General features: G+C 44.4%; 2 protein-coding genes across 2 annotated transcripts in view; one reads left to right on the top strand and one right to left on the bottom strand.

The window, feature by feature from the left end:
• T265_03356 (hypothetical protein) overlaps positions 1 to 123 on the top strand; it is a gene marked incomplete at both ends in the record, with an annotated part of 11,944 nt that extends 11,821 nt beyond the window's left edge. The window contains one exon of the mRNA XM_009167817.1: positions 66 to 123. Within this exon, the coding sequence (XP_009166081.1) occupies positions 66 to 123 (58 nt within the window). The remainder of the gene's footprint in view (positions 1 to 65) is intronic.
• T265_03357 (hypothetical protein) lies at positions 8 to 19,194 on the bottom strand (the record flags this gene model as incomplete). The annotated part of the gene is made up of 5 exons (XM_009167818.1): positions 8 to 2,948; positions 5,420 to 7,036; positions 18,464 to 18,615; positions 18,656 to 18,776; positions 18,997 to 19,194. The coding sequence occupies 5 exons, from the start codon at positions 19,192 to 19,194 to the stop codon at positions 663 to 665; spliced, it is 4,374 nt and encodes a 1,457-aa protein (XP_009166082.1).
• Between the last annotated feature and the right edge of the window lie 799 nt (positions 19,195 to 19,993).

Below are 19,993 nucleotides of genomic sequence, written 5' to 3'. Positions count from 1 at the left end.
CTCAACACTCAATTCCGCTTGTGTCCGCACCAAGGAAGATTCCGATGTTTCGTTATCTATTAAAGGAGCGCGGATGATATCTGTGGTCAATATTTGTGGGCGTGTCACGTTCACACTGAATGACATTTGTGGTGGCAATAATTCTGGAGGCGCTGGCGTTGTACGGTCTTTTGCTAATTCCGGGTAATTGGCATCGGTATCCGCCTGAGCTGAAGATGACTGTTCTTGTGTGCTAATTTCCGTGAATTTAGTGACTCGTGCAACGCTTTGTGAATCCCTGTCTATCGGTGCTTCAATGTCTTGCTTGTCAGACGCAGGATAGCCGTTCCAAGCATTACAAACCTGATGGACATCCAACGGTGTCAATTTGGAATTCGCATGTTCCATCGTTGGTTTTGTTGTAGCAGGGTGAGTTTTAGTGTCTGTTGGCTCACTGTGTGCACGTTTAAATTCGGCTTTTGTTATAATGGCTTGATCTGACTTTCTACGGGACAGCATGAATTGACCGTCCAGGATCGGTGCCAGGGTTTCTTGTCTTTTAGCTGCGTGTGGACCTGAGATGTCTTCACATGTTGCTGTGCTAATAAGCGTATCTTCTACACTCGGTAGCTGAAAGTGTTGCTTCATGTAAGCAGCTTCACAGTCCATAACAAGAGCGGTTTCTAAAGGAATGTATGGTCCGTGTTCAAATGCCGCTTCTTTCTCACATAATACAGGTCTTTTAATATCGGACGGTTTCTNAAATGCCGCTCTTTCTCACATAATACAGGTCTTTTAATATCGGACGGTTTCTCATCTCGACTGTCTGACATTTCCAGCCGCAGAGATAGCTTATCTAGACCATCTTTTAGCTCACGACTCATTTGTTCATTAGTTTGCTCCAGATATTTGATACGTTGACGCATGTATTCAAGTTCACCAGCCTGTACTTCTGTCCAGCTGCTGGCCGGAAGCTCGTCCGTGCCGACTTGCTTGTCTATATTTGTGTTCCTCACTTCGAGTGTTTGAACATGAGTAGACAAAACGACCGTCTGATGCTCTAGTTCATGTTGAGCCTGTTGGTATTTTGTCTGCAACGAGGTAAATTCAATCCGTAGTAGAGCTATCTCATTTTCCTTTTGTAAGAGTTGTTCTCGGTTCAACGCAAGTTGGCCCTCCAAGCTGGCTCTCATTTCTTCCTGTTGATCCACCTTTTCCGTAAGACTGTTCAGACGCTGCCAGGTGATATCCTGTTCAGCAAGTGCAGAATTTAATCGGCTCCTGGTCTGTTTCAATTCATTCTTGGTTTGATCCCTTTCGGTCACCACTTGGATAAGTGTGGCTTCCAGTTCTTCTTTGGCGACTGAAAGATCGGAAATGCGTCCAGACATAGATTCAATCACACTTCGAGCCTTCTGAAGATCATCACTGAGTCCAGCCTCTCTGCTGGACTTCTCAGAAAACAACTCTTGTAGCTTCTGAAGGCGATATTCTAAGTCGTTTTTCTGCTGTTCGCTATATTGCAACTGCTTTTTGACGGCTTGCAATGTGTGAGAATCTCCAATGAGCTTGTTGACTTGAGCTTCTAGTTCTACTTTAGCCGCAGCCACTAGTTGAAGTTCTTGTCTGTTTTCAGCCAAACATTGCTCGTTATGCCTCAGCTTCAGCATAAGTCTTTGTATGTCTAGCTGTCCAGATTCATCAGAAGAACCGATATCAGATACATGTGGCGAATCGCATTCGGGGCGCACAGTACCAGCGCTTAATTCTGGAAGAGATTTATCATCATTGAATATGGAGCGATGTCCGATTTGACACGGATGGTAAGGACTATTATGAGATAACACTGGCTGCACATATCTGCCAGCGTCCGAACACAACACTCGATTGTGGGCAGACTGTAACATCGGCTCTCTCTCCAGTGTGACCTCCGGTGCAATAGCTTCATTGAAACTGCTGCGCGATGGGGTAATCAATGTCGCCCTCTCATCTGGATAGATTGGTGGAACTTCGTTGAGCCCACAATCGAAAATCGAGGCAACAGAATGTGACGGGAATAATTTCCCATCTGTCTCTCTGTCGGACATGCCGGACTGAAAACCGGAGCGTTTATCTGACTCCCACGGAAAGTGACGGCGGAGATCATCTACCTGTTTGAGTGTTTCCGTGTGTTCCGATACCACACAGTGATAATTTTGCTCCATGGTACTCAGTCGGTATTGAGTAGCATCCAGTTGATTTTGGAGGTGTACGCAGCTCGTAGTACGGTGCTCTAGTTGCGTAGAATACGCACCGAGTGACTCAGTAGCCCAGCGGATATAATAGGAAACCAGCTGTGGTACCGCTTGAAACTCAAGGTTGTCCAGTAGTGTACTGAAGGCAGACGACTCGTTCTTTGGGAGTGACTCCATTAATTCAACTTTTATTCTCATAAGATACGACGTTAAAGCGTCGATTTCATGGTTAGCTGCACTTAGTTGTGCCTGTAAACTGCCTTGGGTACTGCGCAAATGAAGCAATTCTGCATGCAACCCAGACGTCAGTTCCACTGATTCTGTGGAAGGCCTTTCGCGCGGAGACTGTAAATCTCGATATGTAGCGCGATGTGCACATGCGTTTTCGTCACTTACGTTGTCTCCACAAACCGGAATCCGATCAACAGACGAAAACCTACCTGCTGTTGAGGCTTCCAGAAAAGGAAACCGTGAGGCTTCTACGATAACCGGTGGGGAAAGCGGTTGATCGGTATCAATCGCAGCATCCCGCACACTTTTGTGTTTGGTGTTGCTCAGCTTTTTCGCCAGAGATCCGATCTCGTTAGTGAGGAAATTGAGATGATCACGCATCCAGCTCATACAATAGTTCACACGACCAGTCAACTCGCCGTGTATGGCACGTAACTGCCAAATATTCTCACGGATATGCTGCACAGTTTCCACATGGCACAGGTAGGCAGGTTGAGAGACCGACTAGAAATAAAATTAAAAATATAAACCAATCAGGTGGGATAGTGAACATTGAACTTGCATAAGAGCATTCCATAGTGAAATTGTGCAATACACGAACCAAATAATCTGGTGCAAAAACTTTGGAGCAGTCAGATAGATTTGCAACTATGTAGTGAATCAAGCCAACTGGGAAAATGCCTTGGCCTATTCATACTAATATTCAGATAGTGTTTAGTTCAAGGTCATGAACGAATCTATCACCGAATAGCTATTCGAGTGATATATATATATATATATACCAGCGCTGGCAACAAAACAGGTGCTCTCGTTCCGTAAGCCCATGTCAACGAGGCTGATAAGGTCGTAGTATCGTCACCACCCAGTCTGCACCAACTATTACTGACGATGTTGGAAAAAACAGTGAACTACTCAACAGCGTAATTTTCGAAGTTGGTAACGACGATCACATGTAGCGAACTGAGTAACTGAATACTAGTGGCGTTACACTGCTCGAATGCAGGTGGGTCATCAGTCACTCGTATATGAACGGAGGATGATGGATCGAATCAAACTAGGAATTCATGAGATGCGCACTTCTGATGAAATCCAAAAAAGGTAAAATAGTTTGTGGAGTGCCTCTCGACTTCTTGGTAAAGATTGCCTCGCCAGTAGGATTGCACCCCGACTGAAAGCTCAAAATATCCTCAGATCAGTAATGAAGAAAAATAGGCGACAAACCGTAAAATACAATTAGTTTTGCTCTGAGTAGTGAGCTAGATTATGGAACAGCCTAGCACCACTTGTATACAGAATACGTATTTTTGGTTTATCCAAAAGTAGAGGGATCTATCAAATTAACTGGCACGAAAGTCGCAAAAAATAGATCCATTTTGCACCCCAAATGGTTGCACTTCTTTCTTTATTCGTTAGATTTGTTGGCATCCTTCGTACCAATTGGGTAAAAAAGTCCACTAGGTGCACCGTACCCATAAGGTTTAGTGATCAGACGTATCACAAGATGCTTACCGGTAAAATTGATACCTCAATTTTGTTAGACAGACGGAGTGAAACATTCATTCCATCAGTTGAGACTGGCCCAGTCACAGAAAACATGTAGCATTATAATGGCAGCCTACCTTCCGAGGGTGAATCCACAAATGGAATTCCATTTCAGGTGATTTTTTCTTGTTTTCGAAGCCTTAGTTGTATTAGCACTTGCTGAAGTGGGAATTACGTTATACTTGTCTGTATCTCTCTGAATCCCCATCCATCCTAATGACTCCTTTCATCCCCTGACCAACACTGGACTCAAATATATCATGTCCCAATATGTTTCAGATGACCAAGATATGGTTAGGGCAGGACATACTAGAACACCCAGGCATGCACGACGTTCACCGTCCGCTGTTATCGGATGCGCTAACCTACCCATTAGCCGAACAACGTGTGCCCACAAATCTACGGATGGAACTGATTTAACGCTAAAAACCAAGTCGGGAGCAATCACAATCCACTGACTGAGCAACCAAAACACACTAAATCAGCCAAAAACAGTAAGACTGCTTGCTCACACGCCAATCACTGGTGTTATTCCCGGTTCCTCGATTTACAAAGTGTCCGACAGCGCATTTTTGCCTGATGTGAATACGACCAGATTCGCAAACAAACAAAGTAAACCCGTCTGTAGCTTTGATGCAAAGTTGCTCCGGATATACACCAGGGAAGAAATCCGAGTGAACCTATGGAAATTGGCAAATGCTTTTCCAGCTAACCGCCTTGGTGTAGAATAACTAATACTGTTGAGAACCAACTGCGCTGGCGTCTGGTCGATCAACCATTGTTGACCGTCAAATCTGTTTCCGCTAACTTTAACAGGAAGGCAATCATTAAACCAAAGATGAAATTGTTGGCGGATGACAGTTCATGACTTCTAAAACCTTTAGTTGCTTACGTAGCAAACTTCCTGGTGTTTTCGACGAAAGTGAATCTGACCTGGTAGGAGTTAATACACTTCGCTTCTAATAACTTGAGGTATTAGAAGTGCACTGTGCTAGACCACAGTGCACAGGTAAAGAAGCATATAATTCCTAGTCCGGGGATCGCATAGATCTGAAGAAGCCAATTCTGCATGGGACTAGTCGTGCTTCTTTCGCGGCCGTTCACCAACCTGTCAGTGCAAAGTAATGTGCACTTCGGTCAAGGTTGTTGATGAAAGGTTCGAATCATGAGCAGTAAATATTTTCGAAATATAAGGCTGCTGCACCCTTTTGGGCAGGAATACAAACACTAGGGGATGGGTCTAATCCTAAAATGTAACGTGTCTGTAACAAAAACAATATGATCCTGAAAAGTACAGGGAGGGTGCTAGTGGTGAGAATGATCAATTACGACCGTTAGGCAAGCACGTCCAACAAACCTAGCACAAAAATGAGTTTACTTGTGTGCTCTGGAGCAGAGAAAAAGGAAACCTTCACGTGATTAGTTGCATTTACCTTACGTGCTGCATCTGTTAACTCGGTGGAACAAACAGCTGAATGGTTCTCAGTTTGTATCACTTCAGCATTGATTGCTTTAGCCGACGCACAATCAACAACTGTAATGCACGGCGAGGTAAGCGGAGGCTGGAGGTCTCGTGCTTTGGGATTTCTAAGACATCTGTGAAGATTATCAACAAACGACTCCCATTGATATATCACAGACTCGATGCCCATTTGTTGAATTATGGTGGAATCTGCCGCATGGCTCGTCTCCACAACCAGCAAATCTCGTAACCGAGTCACAATTTGAATTAGACGTTCTTCCAATGATTTATAAACGTCAGTGCGCCGTTCGACAGAGTCGGGCACTGGCGTTGGTCGATAAACCACGTTGTCAAACCTTTCATCTGTCTTCACCTGCTCCAGATGGGTATCTCCAGGTTCGGGCGACTCGATAATGGTGGAGGAGATTACCGTTTGGTACTGCAACACAGCTTCTTGCGTCTGTACACCTGCATCCCGCAGTTGAGAAAGATTCGTCTCAACTGACCTTGTTGTATGTACTTTGGAAAGCACACTACACGCTGTTCGTAGCGCCCTGATTTCTAGTTCGATCTGCTCATTTGCTGTCGTCTGCCAAAGTTCCGATTCCTTCAGCGCAAGCAAATTGTCCAGTTGTTGCCGTAAATCTGTTGAACTCGACTGCTTATCTTCGGCCGTCGTGCCATAGCTGAATTCTTCAACCAACACTTCCTGTTGCGTTAAGCCCTGATAATCATCTAATTTCACACCAGCTTCAAGACGGGTAATCGGTTGAACGATGGACACTGCACATTTCGAACGGTCATCCAGACTAGCCGGTGAAACAACCGGTGAAGAAATGTCAGACACATCAGACGACTGTTTAGAATAGGGCGTCGATGGAGGATCACACGAAGCGAAGGCACGTAACGCCGTTGAACATGATACTGGGTCTACGTCCTCGTAAACGGAAAGGTCCACACGAACGGATTCATGTGGGACGAATGGGGTGACTTCCATCTGTGGTGACAGCTGTTTTGCAAGCTGCAACTCCCTACGCAGCTGCTCAACTACGGTTGAGTAGTACACCACTTGCTGATCCGCTTGTCTTACCCGCGCTTCCAGTTCACTCAACACTGATGGTTTTGAGCTTGCGGGCTCGGTTATACCTAGTTCCACAAAATGCAGTGCAGACAAGAAGAGACGCTCGCATTTTTTGCCTTGTTCTATTGAGTCAATTGAGTCCCAGGAGATGATGAGATCCAGTACGGCTGCTCTTAGCTCGGTATACTCAGTAATGAGGATTGTGTTGTCCATTTGCATCATTTTAGTTTGCAAATCTTGTGCGAACTTCAGCACTGCTTCTCTGATGGGTGAAGTCCGCAAAGGTGGAGCTGATGGACTTCGTGGAATTGAGTGCCGCTGGCGCAGCGTTTGAGTAGCATCTCTTAAGCGTGACCTGAGACCACGAAGCTGACTCGTTAAATGCGTTTCTTGAGATTCATAGTCAGCAAAGAGAGAATCGTTTGCCCTCCAAAGCTGATAAAGGTGCTTGGACAATTGCTGGATTAGTTTGTCCCTCTTGCTCAACTCCATACTCAGCCGATCCACCTACAGTTGATTAGAAAAATATAAAGTGAGTTAGAGTGGGACATGAGACACAACTGTCTGAGAATCTGGGAGGCCACCTACCACGTCACTCACAAGCGGGTGGACGAGAAGGGTGGCTAACAGTTTTAGGTATACAATGTGAAGCCCAATGACAATCGAGACACACTACTATACAAAGTGCATGACACCAGAACTAGGGAGGACACTCGTTATCCTACCTTAATTTTACGTAATGTTAAAAAAGGACCTTCTCTGTGGAGTGAGGGTTAATCCACATGAAAATCATAGGATGTCCGCCTACGGCAACCATGCTGGCCAGAAAGCTGGGAATTGTATTGGTAGCGAATCTGGTTGTCACAATAAATGGAACGAAAAATGCAGGGCAACTAATTAATGATGATACCGTTAGTGTGATAAAAATTCAAAAGATATGCGCCACTGGTCCTGACTCTAGGGTATTTCCGAAAGTGTCTTCGGTCACGTAGTTATCCTGTTTAGTTACCCACCAAGGATGTTATGATGAGCCAACAGTAACCGATTATGTAGTCAGTAACTTTTCGCCACGTCAAGCAGTGACCCGCATCCAGCAGGGTTTCTCAACCCGATCCAGGTTAGGGAACAAGACATTAAAGAAGCCAGTAACTTGACATCCTTCGGAAGCGTCCTACTCATCGTAATTGGTGCTGTATCCATATTACAGTCATATGAAAAGAATGCTGTTCTCTGGGGGATACCTTGGTGAACTTCTTCGTTGCCCTCAAACTGCTTCCACAGTAAGTGGGTGATGTGCCGTAAGCTTCGGTGATCAAACACTATCAACCTAGTAATATCTTTTACTCGGAGGGTTAACCTTCACGCCATAGAAAAGCACAACATTCACCCAGGCCTTATTACGATCATCGTTAGGCATTATACACTCGTCTTCTCAGCGGCAAACTGATATCCCGTCGGCGCCACCTATGACTGAGGTCTACAAACGTCGGGCTTGCGTAGTGTGATTGCCTATTTCCTACTGGAGACCGGTGACGCTGACCCCAAACGCCTAGAGCGGGTGTGTTGCCTGGTCAGTCAAGTACCACCACAGCATTTCGTGAGAGAAAACAAAACTGAAAACGACGAGTGGATGTTGTTAGTTTGCTCCTGGCATCCTAGGTCTGATTCAAACATCCGCAAACCAGTGCTACATCGTCTATGTACTCTAGGTCCCGAATCGATTCCCACGGTACTAGCTCACCGCTGCCACTTGTAAAAGTATCGCACATTTCCTTGATAGAGTCGATAGAAAACTCGACGAAAACGGGAATACATGACAAACTTGTCACATCCCACTTGCATTAGACAACCACAGGGATAGTTAGCCGTAGAGTAAATATGTTAGCAGTAAGCGCTTCCAGGATGTCAACAAATTTTAAGGGAACTTCGTCTGAAATTGTTCCGCGGCACATCAACCCAGAGACATTAAACTGATCTGGTTACCGGAAACGCACTGTCACGCCGATGATGATGACTAGTTTCAGGATGATAACGAAGACCATAACGAAGAAAAAAATGAGATCTCAGCCTACAGAACTGTCTCGCTGAAGAGACAGCTTTTGTCGAGATCTTACTATTGCCAGAAAAGCCATACCAGCAACTGACAACCGGCGTACTCAAAAGCTGGATGAGCAAGAGCCTGAAAAAGGATAAAAAACGTTGGTGCATCCCAAGTGTCCCTGAAGTGGAGAACCCAGTCACTGCAGCAACACCTTCACTCTGTTTCAGCTGAGTGGACATATCTGCCAAAAAGAGACAGATGCCACTTAAATGATTTACGAAACGGCAACAGCAATTCATTAGCAGAAGCTTTGTTGTAGCGATGGGCTGAACTCATTAAAGGACACTTCTGCTGGCCTTCTCCAAAATAATTTCTGGAATAATCCAAAGAATATGAATATGACATCGACATCTGCCTCTCATCAAAGATGGTAATCAAGCACGAGATAACATTCCCCTATAGTGACGGGGTAACTTGCACGGACGGCCTACACCTTACACCTTTCAAGGGAGGTGAAGCACTTGTGAACAGTCTGACGACTCTACACGATATTTGGAACGAAACCAGAATACCAGTGAGATGGGGCACATGAAAAGTGAGCTTTATCATCAGAAATGACGCAAGGACGGCATGCGAAAACCATTGTGGCATCACCATGGTGAGCGTAACAAACAAGGTGCTCTCCGGCGTTACTTTGCGCGGCATGGTCGATTGTAGGGAGGGAAATTTCGACCTGGCCGAGAATGCATTTGCCATACCTTTAGGTTGAGACAGGTTCTCGAAAAGTGCCACTCTTTCAAACGTCCAACGATAGTACTCTGCCTCTTCGACTGTTCGCTTTTGGACTTCAAGTTGCACCATAGAAACACATCATATGGGTTCATGAGCTGAACAATTTGATTTGAGAGCGAGGAATTCTCCCTCCAGAATGTCTATTCTTATGAAGTATGATATGATGCGTGGAAAGGTGAGGCATCAAGCCAATGTTCTCCAGGTTTCAGGAAAGTTTGATAGACAATCCGTGGATTTATAGCTAGACAAATTTTCGCACTTCGTCAGGCTAAGTGAGTAAGCTGCTAGGTTAGCCGATTTTTAAAGCAGAGGGAATTTCAGTCAGTAATATTTCTTCCAGCTCATCATCATCATCATCGACAGCATGACATCAGTGTTCAACACCGATGCTTCACTGCCGTACTTCTTCCGACTAGCAAACTAAATTAATGTTGAATGTCAGTTAAAAGGTCCGTTTAGATAGTGTAAGTGCCTGATTCTTTAGTTTTTTTTCATTGTATCCCTCAGTGCCAACAAAGAAGACCAAAGTATGAACGCCTAAAAACAAGTCTCGAAAGTGGAATATTACTTCGGAAAAAGGGATCCTTTGCTCACCTACCCTACAACGGTCGCTTCAGGCCCCCTGAACGGTGATCGTTTACGTAAAAGTTACAAGGTCTACGTGGAGATCTTTCACGACAAGGTGATGCGCTAGTTTGACGCATAGCTGTCAAGTAAACCGTAGGAATTAACCAACGCTTGAACAACACTTGCAATCAGATGCTGAAAGTAAAATGGAAGTGCACAAACACACGTTCCGGGACCAGCACAAAATTTGACGAAAGACTACTCACCTAGTAACCAAGGAACTAGTACCATTTTGTCTCCAGTCTATGAGGAAAGACCTTCCAATTAAATGCGCACCTGGAATACTGAAAGCTTATTAGTGTCTGTCACAGCTGAAATTCCAAAATTATGGTTTGCACGACCAAACAACTGGCAGTTTACTGGTAAACGACCTCAGGCTAGAATCGACAACACTCTGGTTCATCACACAGTCATCTGCCCTCTTTGAAACTTTTCAAATTTAGGCGAACCTGTAACACCAATTAATGTGAATCTATTCAGTAACACTTGTTACCTTAAGAGTGTGTCGATATATTATTTCTATCAGCTGAAAAGAATACCAATATTCGCCCAGAAAACACGACGGTAGTATTTCCGAAACTCGTTAGTCAAGGGGTGTGAGAGTATGACCCAATATAAACGTTACAAGTGACCACTGGAATAATCCCAACCAATCCCAAAATAATGTTACAACGTCGTATTAGTTAACTGTTTTACCTACGGATCAGCAGGATCAGCCTTAGCGCCCAATTTTCTACTATCCTAACTAAGCAAACTGGGCGCGCCTTGTCATCCATGCAGCGTGCGCTTAGACTTCTCATTTACAATTTATACTCAGATTCATGGTCGTCCGCCTTATTATGTGTAGGTTGGCTTTTCTATCAAATGTGATCTTATGACTGAGAGAGAGTCAATATGTTGTTTTTATGCCATCAAAGTTAGAGTCCTACTCGGGCATTTTCAATCGACACCAATTTTTAATAAGTTGTAACACGGGACAATACTTATTCCAGAGTTTTTCGCCCCATTTGTGGATGAGGCATACCGTCTACACTATTATAATGTGTGCTGCTTTCGCAAATCCATAAAATAGGTGAGGGATTTTGAAGCCCATTCACCAGCCTCTAATCTGGCTGGCTTACAAGGAGGCTAGTTTGTTGGCTTTCTCTCTTGTTTCATTTAGGAAATACTACTGGTCCATCTGGCCTGTCTCTTTCAACTTTTTAAGTGCGCAGGTTTCAACGAATTACTCGCCTGTGAAGGACAGTGGAAAATTTCAGGCACGAGGTGCACAGAAGACACACACTGGACTTTTCAAGCAGGTTAGATGTGCGGGACGATAATTTGTGCAGTCGAAAGGTCTTACCGTCCTTGTCTTAGAGCACAGAGTTGACGAAAAGACAAAACTTTCATTGGTGAATGGTCTTTGAATACAAGAACGGAGGGAAAAACCGCTGCCTTTTTTGAAGCCAGTGCTCCCCAATGCCTTGAAGATTCATTCCGCATACCGGCATCCAATCTTCAGGTGCTATTTTGGTCTGCTTGCATTTCCCGGTCCTTCTAAGTGTCCCCAAACAGTATTACAGTCGCTGTAATCGTTGTACCTCTCAAAATCACTGTGCGGTAGATTAAATGGGCACACGGGTCTACAAGGAACTTCCGGGGTTTCCGCATCCAGCAGTGCCAAGTAGGACTATCTATTGTCGCAATCTCTCTCAGGGTTTGTTACTGATATGACAATGGGATCTTCCACACCTGCCTCTGACAACCGGGAGCCTGCCTCCAAAATGCTCCTAACGAGGGCGCAGATGATATGGCTACCGTAGATCTTTTGGAAATACAAATCATTCTAAACAATCTGAATAATTGTATCATGCGACTTGTTTTTCACACGTGCAAGACTATTTAGACATGAGGTGGAGTCAAACCCAGACCTCGGGCTATTGGACTAGTCGATCGGCTTTGCAACTGATTTGCAATAGCACGGAAGCTTTCACTACCCGAAACGCCTACCACGCTGGTGGGATAGCGGTTTATTTCTCAACGTTAGAGTGTTTAAATTTAACGTATGTTCGTTCATGAGACATCGGTGACATAGAGAAAAACGTCTCCAGTGGTTAACCGTTTGTGTGGATTAATGCCAGTGTCTGGGGAGAACACCGAATCCGTTTTACTGAGGGCTGTTAGATGCTCTCCGGGGAAGGGAGAAACTTCGATCTCCTTAGAAAAATTGGCCAAATCTCGAGAGTTACGCTAGTTAGGTCATGCATTTCAATTGCCAAAAGACCGTTCGTTATACCTAGCTCCTTGGGCTCAACCGTGGAGTGACTTGAAATACAGCAAAGGAGGTCATAAAGCAAGCGGGTAGGGTAACATGAAAGTTCTTAGCGGCAAATTTAGCCGCGTCGATGGATTCCACCACCCTAACTTAGTGTCGAAATTGAGAACATAAACCGTTAGAAGCGGTGAAAAATTCGGTCCAGCGGCGTCCCATACGGTGCTCTTGTATTAGAGCTACCGGCTTCAACGTGCAACCGTACACGATATCCACTGATAAATACTGAATACTGGATATTTTCAGCCAAACCTATTGCGTCTTACGAAGTGTCTTTATAGAACTTGCTAAAGCCATCGTTTTCACTACGTGGCTAATTACAATTCATAGTCATCTGTCGTCGGGGAATAAAGACCTATAGCAAAGGAAAAGGAGACCACTAGTCTTTTAGTTGATTTTACCATGCCTATCAGACGATATCTCCATATCTATCTGGTGCTTAAAGAAGATATTTCAGAAGCAAATGCCCCATAGATAAACCACTTCGATGTGATGCGGGACTAATCTCAAACAACCTCCTACCCAAGTGACAGCAACAAACGTCAAATATTCGGGTGCGTATAAAAAGTTGTCAGTTGAGTTAAGGGCTTTCTTCCATGAAGCAGACAACCTTCGCAATTAGGTATCTTCACTTCATGGGGATTCTCGAGAAGACGATTTTCAAGAAATCAGAAAAATACTTGTCAGATTCCACGCCCTGGCTGACAGAAGTCCCAGGCGCAACCGAAAAGACGTTTCCTTCAATAAATTTCGCTCCCCTGAAATCTATTTCAGTAGTTCCATTAGACTGCAACCGGTCAAGAAAGTGCACTGAAGATGCATGGATGGTTTGTTATCAAAGTCGCTAGTCAGGTCACAGCGAGGGCGTGAACACAGGTATTATTAGGACCGTCTGTCCTTGCTACGACAGGATGACCAGAAGGCAACTACAGCAGGTAAAAAGTCCAGTTGGCCAAAGAATGAGTGAAAAGCATTGCCGGTCACATCTACATGGCATTACACTTCCACTCTAGAAATAATGTACCGAATAGACAAAGACAGCTGAGGTACTGATCTCGCACAAAAAGGATTTTGTCAGACATTCTGTTGAAGGACCTGGCTCGTCATTATTTTCGGTGTGAACTGACTAGACTAAGGAGAATACCACTTCCTTCTCTGAACCAATAATCATGAAATGAATCGGCAGTCGTGTTTTCTAAAGTATCACTGTAAATAGCGAATACAACAATTGATTTATCTTCTGGAGAGTCATAGCAATCCATGGTGATGCATTCCTGGCTCCAGTTACGTGAATGAGATTCCAACCCCATCCCTGCAGGTCCTCATGGTCCATTCATGAACCCACCCTTATGGAAACCTAATTTCAATGGTCAATAAAAGGCACTGTAGAAACTTTGTAGCAGGGGAAAGATAATTCCGAGAAGACGGTTATTCACCTAGAGTTTGTACAAACAAAGAGTTGCAGTGATCAAATGGCGCACCGAGTGGGGCCTGATTGACTGAACAACTTCTGTTATGATGGCAAATGTTAGTTACTAAAAGGGGTCATGGATTATTTCGGGATAAAACAGGAAGCCCTCTTTCTGAAATCCAAAATCAGACAAAGGGACAGAGTGATATTTTCAGGAAAGAAACCGCCGTTCACTCACTTTTGTGCCATTTACCCTCTTGCTAGGTGCGGAAGCTAACCCACAACGGTAAAATGCGTACAGTATGTCAACTACTTGTCAATTGTGAATTGTGAAGTCCAGAGAATTTCAGGGAGAACGTGAATGGTCAGACTGAAGAGACGTAGTGGTAAACAACAGTGACTGAATACGTAAAACTGACCATACTGGGAATAACCATCTAGTGTCGTAAACTAATTGTGATATACGGATTAACGCACAACTGTCATCTACGATAACAATCAAGCGATGGTCAGGGCATTTTTATACTTTCAGAGTTCTGAAGACAGACCAATTGGAAGGTTGTTCTACAATTCGAAAGACCCGTTTGTCGTGTCCCACTACTTGTTTATGATCAACTGCTTTCTGAGTGATCGCACCATTTAGGATGTGTGGTGAAGTGCCGATAGGCGCTACTTCATTTCACAAAAAGCCGCCAACTTGGTTCTCATCCGTAATGTTGCAGTCTCTTTGTAGTTTAAAGTCTCTAGATACCTCAAATCTATGGATATCTGGATTTCTCACGACCCTTTCACTTAAAAACTCTTGTAGGCCGGGAATACACCGTTGACCCGAAAACGGACGAAGAATGTAGCGTTTATTGCTTCCAACAACTAGGGAGAAAGAGGAAGCAGAGGATTCCTAACCGTTGTTGTGCAATATTTTGACCGACACAATCGTTCGATGGTTTCATATGACTAAGTCTCAACACAAGATTTGAAGAATTTACTTTACAAGTGCGTCCTTAAGTCTCTAAAATACATACCTCAAAAACTGAGTGTCAGAGCCTCCTCAAAGGTTTTCACTGATGAAACCAAAAAGGTGGGTCATTTAAATCGGTAATCAAAGCGATGAAAGAAATTTATATCTCAGGCTCTTTCGAGCAACGTGGTTTATTTCTCAGGGTAATATCATATTGAGCGCCCAAGGGGTTTCTTACGCAACGATCTCGTTTATCTGGATTCTCAAGTCAAACTGAAGTCGAAGTCAAGAAAAAACAATGGAATATCTCAGTTGCCGTGCTAACTGAAACATAAAGCGGCCTGTGTGCAGCATGTTCAGCTGGCCAATACCATAAACAAGATATCCAACCGAGCCTCCCATTGCCACCGATTTAATTTGCGAGTGATTGCACTTCACCAAATGCGCACGATCTTGGAGCAAGCAAAACTTAGAATCGATGGAAACTACGTGGTGTCTCAAAAGGGGCGAAACCAGTAGTGTTTTCACAACAACATAATTAACTTGTCATACCGAGAAAACACACGTCGATCTCTTGATCATGCTAACTGAAACAGCATATTCAGCTGGAGAACATAATAAATTCGCTAGCCAGACGAGGAGTATTTAGCTACCCTTTTCTCCATGTTGTTAGACCACTGAGGCCCAAAATGAAATTAGCCATGGCTCTGGCTGAGGACGTGCGCAGTCAAACGCCACATTTGCAGTACTTCGGATTTCAAACTGGTCTTCATTTGGTCGACCGGTCTGTTCCGCGTTCGTAATTCGTCTGAACAACCACTGACGATGGACTTCTCGAGTAAATCTCAAAGACAGTGAGTATCATAGCTGCGAGTGGTCTTCTAGCTCGGCGCTGGAAAACGAGCAGTTAAGTGGGAACGAAAGAGGGCCACTTTACATGTATCCCAAGAGGAGTTTCAGTCCTGAACACAGGACTGTCACCTACAGCTGACTGCCATGTACTTAATCCGAGTGTTTGGATGGCTACGGTTAGGATATCAAATAACGCGATGGGCATGTCTAAGCTGAAGTTTCTCTCCACCAGTGCTGGTGATCGGCGCAGAGTTGCACAAAGTGATCAGTGTTGTCCGTTATTGAAGCATCTACACCAAATCTTCCGGCGAGATGATTCTCATGCTTGCAGATTCTCCTCATCTGGGCATTCAAATAGCCAACCATAATGGTAGCGTTTGTGCAAGTTGCCATTAGCAGGATTGTTGAAATCCACAAAAAGCATCTTGCACAGTTTTACATCTGCAGTTTGTTGAGACGTATGCAAAGATAACGAGTATTTGGATTGGGCTGCTAATAAAGCTCCAGTTAAACAGAGTTCATGCATATGAGCTTATGAACAAAATGAGCTACCTTGGACAGTCTTCAGGTGAACTAAACCGCTCACTGCCACAGACTGCGCCGGCCCGAACTAAATGAAAATAATCGTCCAGTTGTAACATCCCTACAGTACCTAGCCTACATGCCACCCGAAGGAAGCACGACGGTTGGGATATTACCAGGCTGCACAAGCCTAGACAGAAGGATCCAAGATGCCAGGTCTGGTCTCGAACAATTACCAGGCTGCACAAGCCTAGACAGAAGGATCCAAGATGCCAGGTCTGGTCTCGAACAACGGACAATCTCACCCCAACCACTGAGCTACCTCGAGCTCCGACCCGATCCACCGTACATTAGCATAAGGCCCACGGTTGTTTTCCTGAACTGAAATAAACTAACGTTCGTTTTGGAGACAAACTTTTAAAGAGGAAAGGGTGAGAAGAAGGCCTGTTGATCGATCTGACGAAATAGGATGCTAGTTTCAGCAGATTCCTTGGTGCTAGTAGCTCATTTCTAGGTTGTTCTGGTTAGAGGGCTAAAAATGAACCCTGAATTGAACATATACAAACAGACGGAGTATTATTCGAATGAGAAACAGTAGTAGTTGAAACCGATAAAATGCGACCGGCCGCTGCATCTATGCTGCTTGAGCGAATGGTATTTCCGGTTGCACAAACTCACAAGGCAGTGGAAGAAATTTTTGGTTAAATTCCGGGCTAGTATCCATTATCCCTAACTCCAACCCGCAATGTAACAGGTGTTAGGATCTTCTTACAGGGATCTGTCAGTGACTTAGTGATCTGACCAGGTTGGCTGTTGAAGGCTTGCCTAGCCCAAGGACACAGAGAGCGAGGCACAATTTCCATACTTTTAATTCGGCTGCATACAATAGATACCTTCTAAACAACACCAAACTCATTAGCCTGGTGGTTACTGGTGGTTACGGTTACCCATTGAACGATTGATATTTTAAGCCTTTGTGGCTGACGCTTCTCAAAACGTTTCTCCTTATGGGATGGCGGTATCGACACTTCGATATAGACATTTTTCTTCAATCCTACTGCAGATAGTGGGACTGCATCCCTAGATTGCATCGCAATACGATTACTCGCAGTGAGGGGCTTGTCTCCGTTACATGATTGAACCTTGAACGACGTTTAGGCGAGTTGAGGTCACTCTAAATCCCCACTACAACGAAGTAAAAGCAACTGGTCGACAACAATGCTATTGAGAACGGGGATTAAAAATGTAGAGTTGCACGCACTGCTAGTCGGCGTCAGGAAAGTTCAGCATGGTGAACTTTCTGTCCCGGTGTATACCGCAGGAAATGTCGCAGATATGTCATGACATGAAAGCCCAAGGGGGTGTGCCCTATAAAGCCGAGCGGTGCGAGTGACGTATGTCCAGCTTGAAAGTACCAAAACCTCATGTGAAGTATGTGCACATTCTTTCTAATGGTGACGTAACCGCAGTGTAAACCGTGTAACATTCATTCTGGGTTGTCATCAGGCCCTCTCCAAATACCGTTTTTACTAACTGGGAGATTCGTTTGAACATAATAACAAATCAGTATCCCTAACATGATCGTTTGCCCACGACTAAAATATAAAAATAGCGTAACGACAGCCGAGTTGTGCCAAGATAGTACACGAAAAGAACATAATTTTAATGTTCAGATGTTCATTCAACGCGACTCAGGAAATTCATACCTCATGAAAAAACGTTTTCTGATGAATATGCTACGGCAAATTATCAAAGTATACGCTGCACGGTAGATTGTGATTGTCTAAATTGAGATATTTCGTGGATTGAATTAGTAATTAAATTGTTGATAGATGGTCACAGCACTGACAAATAGGAATCCATGAAACTTTGTGAAAAAGCCCTACTCACGCCGATGAATACAAAATTGTACAACCTAGAAACACCAGCAAACTTGGCCTTACATTAAATGTCGAAAAATCTTCGGCACCATCAAACACTAGTGGTTATTATCACGAGAGATCAAGATTCTAACAGTTCTAGTAGACGCAGTCGAATAGCCAAGACTGAACGCAAAGATTTCAATTAATGATAGTGAGCCCAATTCCAAACATAACCCTCGACGATACTATTTGGGTACACAGAGGCACAAGGAGCAGTAAAACAGAAACACACTGTCTATCCCCGCTATTGATACAACGGTGTTTTGAGCCTTGTAGTTCGAAAGAGGGTAATTAGGTAGCAATTGGCTAGCTACGCACTGAAGGCGACAGCTTTGATGCACGAGCACCATTGACTGCGTGATTGGGCCATTTCCGCCAGTATTACTAACCACTGGTGATTCGAGTTCCGTGGTCCCCATCCAGAGAAGCGGAAGTTTTCTACCCGACTAAGTTCGGTGAGAAAAAAACCAAAATGGGAACCTATCATGCCCTTACCTCAGTGAAGCCAGTTGAAAATAATGGGTCCTCAGGAGCGTATCCGATTTGGTGAGAAACACCCGCATCCACAGGTTGAAATCCAGTGTAGTCACCTGGGTTATTTTCTAGATTTCTGGGTCGTGTCACAGGGGGCGTTCTTAAATCGAAACCTAGCGGGAATTGTTTTGAGCCCGGTTATGGATTACAAACCTTCCGTGTTCCAGTATTGCGTAACGTGGTCGCTTTGTTGTCCCGCAGGTGTAAAAGAATTACTTAATTCCTGTAGAGCATCCAGCATATATCTGTATTCGTCCCTATAAGAACGAGAGGACTGAGGGAAAATTCGGAAAAAGAATAATATCCTACCGGTTCCGACCTCGATTTGTCCAAGCACAAAACCTGAAAAGTCGGTAGATGTTTACATCGTAAATTACCTTGTCAACGGCTGCGTGAAGTTCTTGGATCTTTTGCTTTAGCGTCTTCACATTAGTCACAGAAAATGACGGTGCATTTTGCTATACAAGTGGTCAGTGGGTTGACTATTAACATACTTTTGGGTCTTCAAGACTAGACGCTGGGTCGTCCGGTGGGAAACCCAAAACTACTTCGCCCATCTCTGACCCTTGGTCTAAAACACAGGGAACGAGTCCACCACTGGCAGAATTCTGTGGAGAACTTCCCACATAGCTACCATCCGGTTTCTCCTGTGGCAGAAACGTTAGATGAAAGTTCTGGTGATCAACTTCCATTACATTATAAGTCGCGCAGTTATAATCCATATGGGTTTCGGAGAAAAAAATTATTCACAATAGCTCAACTGCCACCAGAAAAACAAGCACTCCAAGCATGGATAAAACGTGGCGCCCGGCGACCCAAAACAGCCGCGTTTGGAGTTACCAAAATTGGTGGTGTAACCAGAGCGGAAAAACAACAGGTTGGCCAATCAACATCTACGGGAAGCAACGATAGATCTTTCCGGGCCTAACTGGCTCTGAGTTAGCCAGCATGAGGTCACCTACTGTCTCATCAACAGGATCCGCTACATAGCAAAGAAGGCGCACAAAAGACGTCACCCACATTGAGCGTGTCACGGATTCACGGATCCACGGATTGATACGCAGGATCGAGGCTTTTAACCAAGTTTCCCGGGTCGCTTTTGCTCTAGTCAGTCAGTGGCTGTCGTTCACCTGAAAGGTACGAGTGAAAAAAGGGTGTAGCACTGCTCTTTATGTCCTCAGCGCGGGGCAGTATGCTTGCCTGCACGAGGATTCGCATAAATAAATGTCTATTAGTGCTTTAAACTGGGTTCTAGAAGGAGCGTGAACAACCGCCGGAGGAAGGTCATTCTACGCACCTACTACCCGAAATGAGAAAAATTTTTGTCTAATGAATGTGTGTGCACAGAGCTTGAAAAACCTCTTACCATGTCCCCGCCGGGTGTTCCATGGTTCAACGGTAAATACCTGTTTCCAAGCTTTGTTCAAACAGGGCATAAGTAAGAATTAGGTCCCTTCGTAGGCGACGGTACTCCAGAGGAAGGAGATCAAG

This window comes from Opisthorchis viverrini, assembly GCF_000715545.1.
Source record: "Opisthorchis viverrini unplaced genomic scaffold opera_v5_46, whole genome shotgun sequence".
Taxonomy (NCBI): domain Eukaryota; kingdom Metazoa; phylum Platyhelminthes; class Trematoda; order Opisthorchiida; family Opisthorchiidae; genus Opisthorchis; species Opisthorchis viverrini.
The sequence above is the reverse complement of the archived record's forward strand: the minus strand, read 5'-3'. Positions and strand labels throughout refer to the sequence as shown.